This window comes from Argentina silus (genome assembly GCF_951799395.1).
Source record: "Argentina silus genome assembly, chromosome: 20".
In the NCBI taxonomy this organism is placed as follows: domain Eukaryota; kingdom Metazoa; phylum Chordata; class Actinopteri; order Argentiniformes; family Argentinidae; genus Argentina; species Argentina silus.
The window spans coordinates 8,797,799-8,815,806 of record NC_139674.1 but is presented as its reverse complement, the minus strand read 5'-3'; the positions used below and the strand labels follow the sequence as shown (position 1 = coordinate 8,815,806).

The 18,008-nt window shown below is 50.0% G+C and overlaps 1 protein-coding gene across 1 annotated transcript in view; it reads left to right on the top strand.

Annotated features, from left to right (window-relative positions):
* LOC310820297 (neuron navigator 3-like) overlaps positions 1-18,008 on the top strand; it is a gene marked incomplete at both ends in the record, with an annotated part of 87,349 nt that overhangs the window by 66,250 nt on the left and 3,091 nt on the right. The window contains 4 exons of the mRNA XM_083691878.1: positions 4,564-5,403; positions 5,464-5,728; positions 8,983-9,098; positions 16,391-16,499. Of these exons, the coding sequence (XP_083548004.1) occupies positions 4,564-5,403; positions 5,464-5,728; positions 8,983-9,098; positions 16,391-16,499 (1,330 nt within the window). The remainder of the gene's footprint in view (positions 1-4,563; positions 5,404-5,463; positions 5,729-8,982; positions 9,099-16,390; positions 16,500-18,008) is intronic.

Genomic DNA, 18,008 nt, shown 5'->3' with positions numbered 1-18,008 from the left:
GTTAGACTTTTTTAATAGGGCCTGTTCTCACTGCATTATATCAGTGTTCTTTTTTTTACTGTGAATGTGGATTTGATTAAAATTTCTCAATAAGGCTCAATATTTCCACATCTTCCTCTTGCCCTTTTGGTTTTATCCTCTTGTCCTCCTCTTGAGTTCAGAGATGGATATTTTGGCAGACAATATTTGCAATGATAATACAGTTCCCTTCCAATTCACGTTTTTCTTTCAATCCCTCTGTCAGCACGGACCTACAGTTCTGTATGATAGGCAGTAGAGTTCATGAATGCACCAGGGCCTATATCAGAGTTCATAAATCTGAGAGAGAGGAGGAGGTGATGGAGGGAGTGACGTTAAAGGGGTCTGTAAGAGGTCAGTGGCTGGCTCACTTTCCCCCCCTTGCTCTGTCTCTCCCTCCCTCCTGTATCTTTCTCTCTCTCCCTTTCTTCTGTCTCTCTCCCTCCCTCCTGTATCTCTCTCTCTCTCTCTCTCTCTCTCTCTCTCTCTCTCTCTCTCTCTCCCTCTCTCCCTTCACCATCCTCCTCCCTCTCACCCCACCCAGCACGCTAGCGAGGAACAACAGTCTACCAGTCCCTGGGTCGGCCACCCGCTTGTTTACTTTGGCAGAGCCCTGCCCAGTAGATTTACACCAATTCTTACATCCCCCCCAGTGTCCCGTTTGCCCAGACCAGTTTTCCCAGCGACGCGCAGGGCCGTGCTGGGAGAGACTGCCCGCATACAGCCAGACTGTGCTCTCCCGCTGGCAGACGACACTTTGATGAATCCCCCCACCCAGAGAGAGAGATGGGGGGGGGGGGGGCTTCCCTGGTCCTCAGTGCCCCCCTGCCACAGTTTAAACCATTACTCACGCCCCTAATTTACGAGCTCCAATAGCTACTCTTCTTAGTTTTGGTTTCTCCACTCCTCCCCGCCTCCTACTACTGAGGAACCGTGGCAGGGCTGAGCTGCAGAGAGAGACTAGATATGACTGCGGTAGTGGGGAGCTAAGTGCTCTGTGTATGGGCGGCGAGGCGACCCGCTGTTTGTTTATCAGTGTCTAATGCAGTGGGCATCACGTTCGTGAATATGAATCAGCCTTGCATAACACAGTCGATGTTGTGGTTCCTCCTCCTCAATGTTTCACCATGGGAGGTGCTGTAGCTTTTATCGCCGCGACTGAAAGTTTGGAGCGCCGCTTCAGGACCAACTTTAGGCTGGCTGTGATAACATACCCGACTCAACCCAGGCCAGGGTAGCATTAGGAAATCATTAGGAGAAAAGGTCATCTAAAGTTCAGCGATGCAGCCGATCCTTCTGAGAGAGGCAGGGGATTGAGAGTCTAGTCATAACTGGAGACGCTGTCAGAGAAGAGACAAAACAGCAAAGAGGAGCTGCAGGCTATAGGCCCCACCCAGGGTGGCTAGCTGGCTAGCCATTGGCTCTGCCCTCGGTGCCTGTCCAATAGCAGAGCAGGAGAGGGTGAAGTGGGGAAAAGTGCCATAATAATGCCATGGATTTACTGTTTATTACAAGAAGCTTAGTGACAATCCGAGAGGTCACTAGATGATAACCAACAGTTTGCTCCTCCACTCAGCAGTGTGTGTGTGCATGTGTGTGTGTGCGCGTGTGTGCACTTGCACGTGCGTGTGTGTGTGTGTGTGTGTGTGTGTGTGTGTGTGCGATACACGCAGACGTGCTAGAGTCCACCACCCAGCAGCAGAAGTGACATTTCACTCTCGGCAGCTGAAGTAAGCGGTTGTGAAAAGGAGTGTGTTGCCATGGAAACGGCAAAAAATCGTTTTGGGGGGTGGTGGGTACTGCCGGCAGGGGGGGGGGGAGGGGGGGGGGGGGGGTGGCAGTCAGCAGCTTGGTATGGTATGAAACGGCATCCTTGGGGCATCTTGTTATCTTTAAAGATGGGGTTAATTCACTGGGCATGCACACTGAATCCCAACCGCTTAGGCCCTCATTCACAATCGTATCACAGTGTCACTCGTCACTCGGACAATGGAGCAACCTTTAAGCGTGGCATTTATTCACCGCAACTTTCACAGCTTTTAACCACGGTGTGAGGGCGAGCGCCAGCAGCCAATTAAGAGTGAGGCTGAGAATTTGGACTTTAAGGGTTTAATGCGAGCTTCAGAGAGGGGAGAGAGAACATCCAGTCCACTCATAAGTGAGATATAACTCTGTTGTCATACAGCTTTACACACACACACATACACACACACACACACACACACACATACATATATATATACTGTAAGTGTATATATACTGTACACACACACACACATACATATATATATACTGTAAGTGTATATATACTGTACACACACACACAGGCTGGTCTGTATGCCCGCATGTTCCCTCCACGGACTGACACGTTTACAGACATCGTAAGGTTTTAAAGGCTGTCGCCCAGATCATAAGCTGGTTAAGTGCTTCGACGCCTTGCAAGGCCGCAGCTAAAGCCCTTCTCCTTGGCTCTCTGGCAAATCCCAAACGCTTGGGATGAATCACATCTAGCAAGAGCCTTATGCATGCATGCATGCACACACACACACACACACAAACACACACATACACACACACACATACACACACACACATACACACACACACACAGCTGGTGTCAATTAAAGGGACTTACTTACGCTGGGTCTTTTGGAGTGGGGAACATTCTGGGCCGCCTCTACTTGTCAGCATTGTGTCACAGCATTGCTGTGGAGAGGATCCTGTATGGAGAGGATCCTGTATGGATCGACCATGAAACGTTCACACGAGATCCAGTCATGGAATGGTGTGACCGTGGTGCTGCCACTCTCAGGACCAGGACTGGTTACGTAAATGTCACTTGCCTACATACTTACACTCTGTTTATGGTACAGATGAGACAACCAATTGGCACAAAAATAAAGTGGTTTTATGAATGACTTTCAGAAATTGATCTTGATCTAAATGCATGTGTGAATCCAAGCGTGAATGTGAATGTCCCCGCTGTATGGCTACATCAATCAACAATGGAAGGCAAACATACAGTATATTCCTAAAAAAAAAAAAAGGTTGCCTTTTGTGTGAAACTACTCCCCCAAGGCAGGAGTGAAGGGGCTGGGAGGTGTGTGTGTGTGTGTGTGTGTGTGTGTGTGTGTGTGTGTGTGTGTGTGTGTGTGTGTGTGTGTGTGTGTGTGTGTGTGTGTGTGTGTGTGTGTGTGTGTGTGTGTGTGTGTGTGTGTGTGTGTGTGGATTGATGATGATCTGAATACCCACTAGAGAGGAGAGATGGGGGCCCATTCAGAAGGTCAGAGTCACTGCTCATCGGCTAACGCTATGGTCATTTATCTCATGTGCGTGATGGATGGGTTTGTGTGTGGGGAGAGGTTTCCTGCATTGCCAACACACCTGTGTGTGTGTGTGTGTGTGTGTGTGTGTGTAGTATGTGTGTGTAGTATGTGCACGCACAAGTGTGTGTGTGTGTGTGTGTGTGTGTGTCTGTGTGTCTGTGACTGCCTGTCTGCTCTATTCTTTTTTGCCGCCACCACCCCCCCATCCTCACCCACACACACACACTCCCCTCCCCATCTCTACCAACCAAGCCCCCTACAGCACAGCACAGCAGAGAGAGAGAGAGAGAGAGAGAGAGAGAGAGAGAGAGAGAGAGAGAGAGAGAGAGAGAGAGAGAGAGAGAGAGAGAGAGAGAGAGAGAGAGAGAGAGAGAGAGAGAGAGAGAGAGAGAATGGTGTTTTTGGGGGAGGGTGTATGCAGCTGCATTTGTGCACTGCATAGCCTCTCGTAACACACCGCTGGTCTTTAGGTTTCCATTACTGCAGTAGTACAGCCATTCGGCGGGCGATGCCTTCCCTACTGTATATGCCTCTCTTGTGGTGCAGAAAAAGTACAGTACACACACACACACACACACACACGCAGTGAGAGAAGGTGGTGCCTGCAAACTGCTGAGCCCTCTGGCGCTGACTGATTCACTCTCTCCCTCTCTGTGGAAATGCAATAGAAGTGCAAATGTGGCACAGGAGTGTTTCCTCAGTGTGAACATGAATGTGTGGGCTAGGTTCACTTTAATACTAACAGCTTTGGGACACCAGAGGAGTGACAATGGAAGATGCTTTGTGTGATGCCCTCAGCAGTCTACACTCTCATGTATTGGTCATGGGGACTAACCTGTTGGAATAACCTACGGGAATAATGTTAGGGAATAACCTGTTGGAATAACCTATGGGAATAATGTTAGGGAATAACCTGTTGGAATAACCTATGGGAATAATGTTAGGGAATAACCTGTTGGAATAATTTTTGGGAATAACCTGTGGGAATAATCTATGTGCTATAGAGTTCTGGCAAAGGTGCCAGAGATTGTTAAGAGGTAAAGAAAATGACAGCGCTATGGTTGTGGGTTCTACACTACATGTGAATATAAAGTACTGTACCTGTCGTTTCATTAAGCAACTCACAGTATGGACATTTATAATCTATAGCTACATAACTAATTCGATATCTCAGATGTACTCTTTTATTAACCATTTTCTGTGTGTCTCTCTGGTGCAGAATCGGTGAAGGGCATCCCCCTGCCTGGCAGCATGAACGGGAGCAGCGCCGTGCCCACCAGCCTGAGCGGGCAGCAGCTGGCCTCTGCCATCCCCTCCCCTACCGCCGGCAAGACCTGGCGCAGCAAGTCCATGAACATGAAGCACAGTGCCACCTCCTCCATGTTGTCGTGCCCTTCCGCCCCCACCTCGCCCACCCCAACGCCCACCTCAGACCGCTTGAGGGCCCCCATGACCGAGGCGCCCAAGTCGGGGGCGGCTGTAAGCGGGGGTGGTGGCGCCGCACCCCCGAGGTCCATGCTGGAGAAGTTCCGTCTGATCAACCCTCGCTCGGCCTCGCGAACCTCGCCGTCGGTGGCAGAGATGTCCCTGCAGGAAGAGGACGACCTGTCGGAGTACAGCGAGGAAGGCCTGACCCCCATGGGGCCCATGTCAGGGTGTAGTAGCAGTGGTAGCACCAAGCAGCCGGCCAAGACTACCACCCCCTCCCTCACAGCAACCAGCAAGGGTTCTACTACTAAGGCCCCCTCCAGCAGCAGCAATAAGTCCCTGCCCCAACCCAAAGACAAGGAGGACAAGAGCCGGAGTAAAACTAAGGCAAGCACCCCCCCTAAAGAAGATCGTGAGCCGCTGGTGGACCCGGCCAAGAAGACCTCCAAGATTGCCAGCCTTATCCCCAAGGGTGGCAAGCCTGCGGCAGGCAAGAAGGACGGCGCCACCCCCCATGCCTCCAGCGGCATTCCCAAGTCTGGGCTTAAAGCTCCGTCAGCCACGGGGAAGCCGGCCGGGGGTCAAGCCCAGACACAGGCCCAGACTCAGGCCGCCATGGGTGGTGGTGGAGGTGGTGGTGGTGGTGGCGGTGGTGGTGGCGGTGGTGGTGGTGGTGGTGGTGGAGGTGGAGGTGGAGGTGGAGGTGGAGGTGGAGGTGGCAGAGAAGGGGAGAAGGCCAAGGCAGCCAAGGGAAGCCAGGCCTACTACATGCAGCGCTCCCTGGGGGGTCTGGAGGGCCGGAGAAGCAGTATGGTGTCATCCAACAGCACTTCAGCCCTGTCGGGGTCCTCGGCAGCGGGAATGATGGCTCTGGGGGGTAACGGGGCGGTGCAGCTCCCCCAGCAGCAGCAGCACAACCACCCCAACACGGCCACCGTCGCCCCCTTCATGTACAGGTGAGTTGGGGAGGGGGACTGATCTCCTCTGGTGAGGGGTGGGTGGTCTGGAGAGCGTTTCTCAAATGATTAGTGTGTCAATTAGCTGTGAAGTGTTTTGATATTGGCTGCTACAGAGGCACTAGTTGTGAATTTAGCTCTAATAATGATATTGTCTACTTTTGGAAAGCCAGGTGTTTTGGTGTTGCTCTTCCATATTACATATCCTCTGTCTTTTGAGACTGTTACATTATTCTTTTTACCACAGTATGTCAAACTCAGATTATGTTAACTTCAACTAGGAAATGAAATCCAACACATTTAAAATGAGGGTCATGATCACCATGTTAAACTACCTGGGGTGCTTTACGTCAGCAAGGCTGTGTGAGTGACAGCCCAGACTCATCTCTCTACATCCATATCCTCGTCCTGCAGCCATACCCCAAGGCATTCTGTTCCACCAGAGATAGTCTCCCCAAAACTGTCTCAGCTGTCCATCACTGTCGTGTTTATATGCAGGAGAGAGCCGCTGGTTAGCCACTCGATCCTAGCGAAAGTGTTCAGTATCGTTGAACAAAATATTGAATATCAAGGGATGTTGTGGTGAAAATGCTCTTGTATTCTAATGTATTTATTTCCCTAATATTTTAGAGTCAGACTCATTGTTGATGGAATTTGAGATGAAATGAATTCCCTATTTTTCTGGTTTATTGAGATTGAGTGAGAATATCCTCTGCTACAGCTTATGGTTTACTCTGAGCTGAATTCCCAGCCTTCCTCTCAACCACAGGGGGGAGAGTTGAGTGATGTCTTATTAAGTGTAGGAGTCCACACGCCACTGACCGGCCTTCCTTCATTAGGCCTTCTAGAACAGGTGTTCTGGAGAGACACAGAGAAAAAGACACTCTTCATCCTCCCATACCTCCACTCTTTTATACTCATCCCCCCCTCCTGTCCCTGGACCCACAGGACAGCATGTGGTGCCAAGGCTCGTTAGATAACCCCACTGTTAAAAAAAAAAACTAAAAAAACACACACACTGAGGCACTCCCACTGATCAGCTGGCCCTCCCACTGCGCACCTTACAATGCGACCCATCCCATCACACTCCATCTTGTGTGCATAAAGGACAAATGAATCATCTCACCCCGCTGCGCGCCAAAGCCCTATTATTAGACCGTCTGAGGCGGGAAGCCTTGATGGCAATTCCAGACAGAGGCCGCCCATTGGCACTCATTTCCCCCCATTCAATCTGTCGTCTACATGTCATCCGATAACGTGGGGTTTTGTGATGCCAGAGACAACAGAGGTGGTGGGCGGGCGGTTTGGCGGGTGGCGGTGGCGGGTCGCTCGCTGTTGGGCGCCTTCTCCCGATGGCGTTGATGGCTTATCAAAAGCAGCATAGATTGCTGGGGTGCTTTGTCCTCAGCGAGAGAGAAAGAGTCAGAGAGACAGAGAGACAGAGAGAGAGAGAGAGAGGATCCCATTAGCAAGCCCTAATCCGCTTCCCAGGAACTTTTCCCTCTCTTTCTCTCGTTCCCTGCAAAGGGATCCTCCGTGGTATAGAATGCACTCTGCCACTTGCAGGCACGCTGTTGAGTATTTACTGGCTTAATCCGTACCCCTCTGTGATTAGCCTATCTACCGCCAGCCATGATTATCATTCATAAACAGATGCAGGTGATGCCTGTGCATTCAGAACGCTGCTTTTCATATGGAGACATGCAATATACCAAATAGCAGGCGTTTCAGGCATCTTAACTGTGTTTTCATTAAGACTCTCGCTTACTTTATATTCATGTCAGGCACAACCCCGCAGCATCCAAGGTGTGATTGACTGGAAACAGAAAGCAAGTCTCTGCCGTTCGCCCGTAAACAGGTCGTCGTCAGCGTGCCAGCTCCGTCCCACACTCCCCCCCCACCCACCCCCCGCCGACCTGTCCTCCTTGGTTGTTTAATTCTGGCCATAGCATCCCAGGCCACCCTCCTTCCTTTCCTCCCTCCCTCCCTCCTCCCCCCCCCCCCCTCCCTTCTGAGGTGTCAGCCCCCACTACCCTGGGTGACGGAGGAAGAACTGTCAGTAGCTCCGCACTTAGGGGAGAAGGTACTGCAATTTACGATCATTTCAGGCCCAATTAGGTTCCTACCCACCTCCCTCTCTCTCTCTCTTGCTATCGAACAGCAGAGCAGAGCAGATCAGAGCAGAGCAGCCAGGTTTAGGAACAGAGGCAGCAGGAGCAGCAGTTAGCGCTACATTGATTATAGTCTTCCTGGCTTCCCCCCTTTGACAGCCACCAGGGAGATGATTGTAAAGCGCTGCCGTTTGCCGCCTCAGTTTATACGTCAGACTGGCTGACGTCCGTCCTCGCTCAACACCGGCGATCGTCACTTCTGATTGGCTGAGGCTTTGTTTCTGTTTTGTTTCTGTTTTGGGGTCTTTTTTTTGTTTTTTTTGTTTTTTTTTAAATGTCTGTTTGTTTGAAAAATGAGCTGTAAGTCTTAATTTCACCCCCCGCTGTCCAATAACCCAATTTATTTACCCATCCCTCAATTTCAGAGGCTTTCACATTTCTGTCAGATTGCAATATGTCTCTCTCTCTGCGTTTCCATGGACCTAGAACTGGTGGAGGCTGGCAGGGTAAACAGCGTTTCACAGTGCTGAAGTCATTGGCTGATGCGGCGTACCGCTACGCTTGGAAGTCAGTTTTATCTCTGGCAGTGCAGGTGTCTGGGGAGGGCTTTATGGTGGGGTGTGTGGGGGAGAGTTATCTGGCAGCAGTCAGGAAGTCTCGCTCTGTCTCTCACCTCCTTGCTCTGGGAGAGGGAACAAACACAGAGCAGAGGTCTGAGGAGTCCATGATAGGGTTTAAGGTCGATGGAGGGGAGGGAATGACAGAGTGAGGGAGGGAGTTAGATAGTTCAAGAGGCTGAGGATACTTGAGGCAGCTACACATACAGACAGGGTTGTGCACACACGTGTACACCCACCCACACACACACACACACACACACATAGAGACACACACACACACACACAGACACACACACACACACACAGGCATCCGTCTACACACATGCACACTGAGGCACTCAGGCATTCACACACAAACACACACTTCATTCCGAGAGATGGCCCCACTGAGATGGCCATCTGTTGCATATGTGATAAAGCAGAACAACATTATTCCACAATGCTGTTTTTCCAACCACAGTAAAGCACAACGTAATGTAATGTTCTTCCCCTAGAATAACCATGAGCTGTCTTGTTCTCCCAGGACGTACTCGGAGAATGACTGTACCACGGTAGCCCCTTTGGACCCCTGCCTCAGTCCCACCAAGGGAGATCTGGTCTACAGCAAGACCGCCAAGCAGTGCCTGGAGGAGATCTCGGGTAGGTAACACAGGGGAGTGTGTGTGTGTGTCACATGGGGAGTGTGTGTGTGTGTGTGTGTGTGTGTGTGTGTGTGTGTGTGTGTGTGTGTGTGTGTGTGTGTGTGTGTTTGAGGCTGTGTGAGGACTCCGTCTCACACAGGGAAGGAAAAAGGTCAGGAATGACAGGCAGACACTGGGAGCTCATCCGTGGCTCTTTGTTTGCGCGTGTGCCTGCGGTAACCGGCGGTTACGCTCCCCGCGCGACAGTGTGTGCTGGCCGTGTGGGAATGTGACGGCTCATCAAGATAGACGGTTGCTACAGGCAGCTGGAGATGGAAACAGCTGGTTGCATCTTGGTGGTTCGCAACTTCTTGGGTTTGTGTTCGTAGCAAATGTAATGTCACTGTAATGTTTATCAGATATTCTATTCTATGTAGAGCAGCTTTGGTGTTAGTGCTCATACACTGACCATACGTAACCCACTGGGACACAAAGGACAGAAATAGCTTCGGAGTGAAGACATAAATTGTACCTGTAAAATTATCCCATTGGAGTACATCCAATACACTACAAATATATGCAGTGCTCTCTGTAATTAACTTGTTTGTGCGAGTCATTTTGGCAACAATGTCAAACGTTATTGTGTCATAAAATGAATTACCTCAAATAACAACAAAGGGAATGGTCACTGGATGGGGTTAATTTTATACTAAAAATATATGCAAAAAACCCTTTGCAGAATGTTTGGAATGTGTTGCTTTTACGTTCCCTAACGTGTAATTACACACACACTGTGGTCAGTGCACAATGTGCACTGTGGTTAGTGAGACTCTAATGAACTTTGGTTTACTCTTGATGTCTTATTTATTAAATCTACAGTATTGTTGAACATGCACTTTTGAAAAGGTGGGTTGTACTGCACTTATGTTATGTGACTGATACTAATCAAATACTAATGCAGTATGGTTGATGGCAATACATTATCCGACCAACATGTCAGTCTGTTTCTGTTTTGGGACAATGTCATTTAAATACTCTTTAACCTACCATGCCTGGAATGTGAGCCTGGTGAGGTTCTTTCTGTGGTTTAGGGAAGACTTTCAGAAGGCTACTTGCATGGTTGACCATCTTTGGCTGAACGTCTTGGAGCGCTGTAGTAGAACAGATTAGCCGCATCATAGCTTCCATGCAGTAGTAAGCTGTGTAGCCAAGCCTACAGTATGACCTGCAAGGCCTAGTCATCCATTCCGGGGGATTCAACCCCCCCAAAGACCATTGCTGTCAATGGCACTTAAAGTCACCTTGGTTATGGTTGCTCTGGGCAACTGCTGTCATGGACTACCGCTACCTTGCATCCGTATACTTTATAGTGAGTATGGTCATAGGGGTGGCTATTTGGTTGTGTGTGTGTGTGTGTGTGTGTGTGTGTGTGTGTGTGTGTGTGTGTGTCTGTGTCTGTGTCTGTTTCTGTGTGTGTGTGTGTGTGTGTGTGTGTGTGTGTGTGTGTGTGTGTGTGTGTGTGTGTGTGTGTGTGTGTGTGTGTGTGTGTGTGTGTGTGTGTGTCTGTGTAGGTAGCTTTGGGGCTTTTAACGGTAGAGTTAGCGTTAAAGCTGTTGACAGCCCTGCAGTCTTGTTGAGGAGCGAGCCAGAGTTATATCGTCTTAATACCTCATTAACCTAGCGTTTAATTAGCCCAGGCAGCGGTGCAGCAGAGATATCAGGAGCTGCAACTCAGATGTGCTGTCCATTCACACTGTTTTTTTATCAGGGGGGAGAGAGAGATAGAGAGAGAAAGAGACAAATACACAGAGAGGGAGAGGGAGGGAGGGAGGGAGGGAGAGAGAGAGAGAGAGAGAGAGTGAGTGAGTGATAGTGGCAGCAGTGTTACATACACATACACACACACACACACACACACACACACACACACATTAACCAAAGTACCCATGTGCATCGGGAGGGTTTGCCTGAACCAAAGCTGGCAGATGTGGGATGTGTAGACGCGTGCGTCTAAGGTAGCCAGTAGCCACAGCAGAGACTGATGCTACTGCAGCAGGGGAGAGGGAAACTAGCCAGAGAGATGGAGAGAGAGAGAGAGAGAGAGAGAGAGAGAGAGAGAATGGAATTGCAGGCAGAATGCTAAAATGAACAGGCGGACCTAAAGCTGAGAGAGGGAGAGAGTGGAAGAGAAAGGGAGAGAGAGAGAGAGTGAAAGAGAGAGAGAGAGAGAGAGAGATGGAATTGCAGGCAGAATGCTTAAATGAACAGGCGGACCTAAAGCTGTGTGAAGCTGAGCGCTGGCTCCAGTTCTCTCCGGCGCATTCTCCAGCATGAGGAGAGCGAGAGAGAGGCAGGCGCTCTGGTGAGGTTGTAATTAACGGGAGAAAAGAGGGGGAGAGAGAGGACTGAAAAGACCCTCCTGCTCTTAATAGGAAAAGATAAAGAGAGAGGGAGGGGGGGTGAGTGCGTGCGGCAGAGTGGAGGAGAGAGAGAGAGAGAGAGAGAGAAAAGAGAGAGAGAGTGTGTGTGTGTGTGTGTGTGTGTGTGTGTGAGTGAGTAAGAGAGAGATGTAACACCGCGTTCATCCACACCCCTCACCGCTCTTGCTGTGGTGAGGCGGAAAAAGAAGGGAAGGAAGATAGAGAGAGAGAGAGAAAAAGAGAGAGAGAGAGAAAAAGAGAGAGAGAGGGAGAAGAGGAGGGGGGAGGACGAGGAGTGTCCGTTTTTGTGCGCGTGTAGTACTTGGACTCTGGTTATTGGTGACTATGAGTATGCGCTGTCAGGAAGAGGATGGCGCTGGACTCTGCCGTGTGTGAGGGAGAGTTTTTCGGCCAGACGTCCACGGCATGCTCTCCTTCTCTCAATCCCTCACTCCTCCTCCCTCCATACGGATGAAGCCTCAACCCTCGACCCTCGCTGGACACGGGGCCACCTGAACCTATCCCCCCCCCCCTCCGACAGAAGACTCATCCCTCCATCTCTCCTTCAGCCTCACTCATCCCCCGCCCCCTCCTCCCTCTCACTTGTCAACGCTGCCAAGATGTGAACAGGAGAGGCTCCGAAACAGGTGGACCTGCACAGACCCCGCTGACGGCCAGAGAGGAGCGAGGGAACGAGGAGAAACACGAGGAAGACGAAGATGAAGAGAGGAGCTGAGTTCTCGGTGTTCCAGGGCGGCAGCCCCCCTCGCCGCTCCCCCCAGCCCCTCCCAGACAACCTGAACCTACGCAAGCAGCGCTCCCTCACCAACCTGACCCTGCTGAGCGAGGGCGAGCAGAGGGTCTACGCCTTTGAGCTGGACGACCCCCTGCCACCCAGCTCCTCCTCAGCCTCGTCATCCCCGGCGCGAGGGGGAAGCCCCAGGAAGGAGCCGCCCAGGGATGGAGGGTCTTCCAGGGGCACCAGGGTGCGCTCCCTGTCCCTCTCCCTCACCAAGATGCTGTCCCAGTCAGAGCACTCCCTTATCCCGGTCCCCTGGAAACGCACCGCCGGCGGCCGGGGATCGCTGGGCGGAGGGCAACCGCGGGCGGAGCCGGTGCGTGCCCCGGAGAAGCCCAGGGAGGAGGTGATGGACGAGGAGGGCAGCAGCGGGCGCTCGGACGACGAGGCAGCAGGGGCGGGTGGCAGGGACAGGGACAGGGACGGGGACAGAGACAGGGACAGGGACAGGGGATACTGGGCCGAGGAGGAGGCGGAGGGCGGAGCCCGCGAGGGCACGGCTCAACTGGACAAGGAGGTGATCCTTACCATGCTAGGGGACCTGGAGCAGGTGCTGCACACACACCCGCGCTGTAAGTCACCCACACACACACACACCCACACACACACACACACACACACACACACTCACACACACCCATGCTGTAAGTCACACACACACACACACACACCTCACGCACTGTAGCCGAAGCACACAGCAGAAACTTACCTCTCTCTATGTGCGGGGCTGGGCATGGTGATGGCTCTGATAGTAGGCAGCCAGTACGCTAGCAAGGCGTGTGACCACATTCTAGCCAGCTTATATACTGTAGCTCTGTTTGGAGATGACTGTGTAGGGAGACAGTGAGCCAGAGGAGTGGCGAGTTGGCAGTCGTGATGGTTAACTGTATAATATGTTAGTATCAGTGTATGAGTATTGTACCAATATTATCTAGTACTGTATTAGTATTGGTGGTAGCATTGGCAAGAATAGTTAGTTGATAGCAGTCGTGGTAACAGACATTTATTTATTTATTTAGTTACTGTAAGTATCTGTAAGCTCGTTTTTTCACTGTAAAAACCCAGCCCCTATTCCTCCCATGCCTCCGTATTGCTCCCTCTCTGCCTGTGAATACAACAGTGACTGTGATGATCAATATCTTTAATATTCCCTCCTGTCTGTGTGAGATCTATTCAGGTAGTTACTGCACTGCTGGCAAACTTGTCATTAGAAGTGCCTTGCACAGCAATGGCAGTTTGGAGCTTTTTCCGCCCCAGGGAGCTTGTGTGTGTACTGGCTACGGATTAACAAGGGTTTCAGTGCAGTATCGCCTGTGAGGATGGGGATGCAGCTGAAAGGAATTTGAACACACAACCGTTTCAGCTCAGATTTTCTCCCACTTAGGTGTAGGTGTGTGTGTGTGTGTGTGTGTGTGTGTGTGTGTGTGTGTGTGTGTGTGTGTGTGTGTGTGTGTGTGTGTGTGTGTGTGTCTGCAGTGTGTCTGTCACTGCAAGCTGTGTGGTGACAGAAGTAGGTTTTTAACGACTGGGCTGACATGTCTTGAAGCAGGCATGTGTAGAGGTGGGTACAGGCGAGAGAGGCTTGCTGCACCCCTCTAGTGATTTGTGAGACATCGTTTTAGCTGGTCTCATTAAAGTGGCAATATTGGCTCAACAGAGAGACGTGTGTGTGTGTGCGTGTGTGTGCGTGTGTGTGCGTGTGTGTGTGCGCGCGTGTGTGCGTGTGTGTGTGTGTCAACCTGTGGCTTGCGGTGGCGTCGTTGCATTGTAGCAGGATCTCGACAGGCACTTGAATAGAGATGCATCTGGCTGTGATCAGCCTCTTCACCTCCCTCTTGTATTGGATTGTGAAGTGGTGCTTCCAGCAATATGCCCCCCCTCCCCCTCCCCCTCCCCCTCCTCCCGAACAGCCCGAAGGTTCATGGGTTCTGCTGCTGAAACATCTGTATCATTTATATGCTAATTATGTTTTCAACCTCTGTATTGCTCATGACATTTTAACTAGCATAAACTCAAAACCCATCCTCAAAAACATGTTTCTTTTTTTTTTATATCATTAATATTTATAGTATTATTCTCTGTCATTCTGAAGGAGCTTGAGTCTGTGAGGCGAAAATAGATGATAAACATTCCTATTGCCTCTGGGGTGTGGTGGTATTGCGCTCTGCTTTACTCTATGCAGGTGAGCATTCCACTCCATTACCTCCTTGCAGTATAAATCACACACACACAGACACACAGACACAGACACACACACACACACGCAAGCACACACACACACACACACACGCAAGCACACACACACACAGGCACACACACACGCAGGCACACACGCACACATACACACACACACACACACACACACACACACACACACACACACACACACCCCTTGGGCAGCCTCACTGAGCCAGTGTGCTAGTGTGTCCACTGTCTGGCACAGACTCTGCCCCAAGTTCAACCCTGTTTGTGCACTTTGTAATTGGATCATAATGGGATCTCTCTCGAGGAGGATGGGGTGAAGAGAAGAGAGGAAAGGAGGGATGGGGTGTATGGAGATTTGTCCTCACTCCATTCTGCCACACCCCACCCACATCCAATATCTCTTTCTTCTCTATCTCAATCTCTCTCTCCCTCCTTCCATCCCTCCCTCCTTCTGTCCCTCTGTCTCCAGCTGTGAGCGAGAGTCACCGTCAAATCAAAGTGCGAGACAAAAAGAAAAAAGCCCTTCAATGTCCAATTGAGTCCATTATACGAGGCTGTCCAGCTCCCTTTGTGTTTCCTTTTTAGTCTGGAGCTGGAGATGGCGGTGCGCATTGATTGGCCAGCCCGTCCCTCTCAGGCTCTAAGCGATGCCTGTCTTCATTCCCCTTCAGATGTTAACAGCCTCACTGAAGGCCTGATTCGGACAGGAAGTCAAACGCTGTGTAATTGCCACTCTCGATCAGACACCCACAGAGATATTGAGCTGGACATGTCTGTGGGTTGAATAGTCCACCCCTTGGTCTGCCTGGTGCAGCAGGGGGTATGTGTGTGTGTGTGTGTGTGTGTGTGCAAATGACTGGCCGTAGCATAATCTATCTCTAATGTTAAACACTTGTTGAATAAGGCATTGTTGATCAATTCAATCTACAGGTGAACACTGGAATTATGTATATGACAAGCCTTTTCAAACGTATGTTCACCACACTTGACTCTCTTTCAGTAAAACCCCACAGCATTAGATTATGAAATAGAAGAGCATGAAAGCCACTTGCATCAATAGCACTGACACACTGTATTATACTCTCATTAAACACAGGTTCATTCCACGAGGCTCCTTTGAGGAGACGGCTTCCTCCCGAGAGTGCCTTAAAACAGGAAACTGCCGTGTCCCGCACCACTCGTGTTAATTAGCATCCCGTGATGTCCACTGTCAGAGGCTATGATGGCTGAAGCACAGCCAGGCTTGATTGGACGAGACAAGCAGTGTGCGTCCATGCCGATAGCCTACAGCACAGTTGTGTTGCAACCCTTTACTTCTTATTACTATGCCTTTTAGAAATGGGTCTGATGTGTGAGCCTCTTGTAATGTGTGTGCGATGTGAGTATTTCAAAAACATGGAAGTGCGTGTGCATACTGTATAAAGTGTTTTTTAGAGCTGAACTTTTAAAGCTGTAGAACGATCCTGGGTCAGGGTGTTTGGATGGTTTTGACAGAGATTGAAAGGATGTGTGACATTGTGTGCTATCTTGTGGTTTACAGAAGGTGAATGCAGTGTTATAGGGGCGAATCTCTATGTTTGCCTTGCAAAACGGCAGAATTGCAAAAATGTCCACTTTCGACCGAAAAACAGCAGACTATGCTGTGTTGCTCCAACATGTTGGGTTGACAGTTCAATATGCGACAGCTGAAATGGTTCAAATTGTCGGCACAGCATCTTGGAATACATACCCTTGCCTGACCCACCACGGTGCGTTGCCGTGCCTTCAGTCCTGATGTTGGTGATGCTGATATGTGGCATCGTCTTGTCTTGTGTAAACTGAATATTCCAGATGCCCTGATGTCTCATCACACCCCTTCTCATCACACCCCTTATCTGTGCATTACAGGGGAGGACCCCGAGGCAAGACGCATGAGGACGGTGAAGAACATCGCCGACCTGAGACAGAACCTGGAGGAGACCATGTCCAGCCTACGGGGGACGCAGATCAGCCACAGGTGAGCTTTGGGGTTTGGTAGAGTCAGTTTTAAGAAGTGGAGGGGGGAATCACACTATTCACACTCTTCATTTAGTAACATGTTTTCCATTCAGTATGTACTGTTTTTGGTCCCCTAATGTCAGGTTGACATGGTTATAATTATTTCAAGTTCTCCAACAATGTAGTTCACTATGCACTAGTAGGTCATTATTTTGAAATACTGTCTTGAGGGATTTTGATCTGTCTGGAAGTCTATTCTAAGATCCTTTTAAAATCCCCCAGCTTGTATCATCAGAATTATGACAGATATGTCTTCTACTGTTTATAGTATTCCCCCCATTACCATAAAATATGCCATCTCCCTCGATATTTCATGCATATTCTTATCAAGTGTACTTGCATACTGCGCTGGGATAGCACACATTTGATGGTATGCTCGGGTGACAGAAAACCCAAACCTTTAATATCGAATCTGTCATGAAAGTGAACCATCGGCATATTAAGGAACCTAGAAACACATGGCACGACTAGCTAGCTCCTCCAGCTAGCCAAAATGATTCTAATCGGTCCTTGTCATGGCTCCCGGCTCCTCTCCTCTCCTCTTCTTCTCTATAGTCTATTATTTTGAGATTTTTAGCCCATTTACGGGGGAAGATGGTGGCTGGGCAGCGGACAGCCATGACAGATGGCGGTGCGTGTTCCTCAGAGGAGCGCGGCCAGCGGCCAGGGAGGGACGATCAATAGAGCGCTATTGTTTTTCACCACATTGACTCCTATGGGTCCCCGAGGGAGGGAATGCTATTCCCATTCAGCCATTTAAGGATGCGAAGGCACCTAGCATGGAACTAAAGGATCATCAACCCCACAAACAAGCCCTATAGAAACGGATTTGTTTGGACTACTGTATGGGTGTTTGAGGAGATGAAGGGTATCAGACAGGAATACCAATGCAGCTCATATCAAGATAATGGGAAGCCATTAAAGTGTCTTTCACAGATAGAAATTGCCATGACGAAGTAATCAGGGTGAAGGTTTTTCCACCTTTGTTGCAATTAATCACAATGCCAGGAGGAACTAACCCGCAGTACATGATTGTCATATATATGAGCGGGTCTTTTTTTTGGGGGGGGGTCTTTTGGGGATTTTAATTTCCATTGCACACACACTGCACATTGGCCCTCACCAACTGGTCTCACTGATAGCAAGGATGTCATTACTCATCAGCTGATATCCTGTCAGGAATGTTTAAAGAGCCTGTCCGTGTGATGGCTTCTCCGTACAGTACTAACCCATATGACGGTCACTCTTCATGGCTGAATCCAACATGTGAATTCCATCACAGCTGTATTTGTCTTCTCGCTATTCCTTCTCCTTTGTTATCGAACTCTTCTTTGAAATGGAGGCCACACCATCCAGCGCAGACGTTCCTCTCAGAAATCCTCTCCACAGCCTCCAAAGGCCCAGACATCACGGCCACCACAGATAATCTGTATTGATCAAAGGCCCTATTCGATTTCTTTTTTCTTCC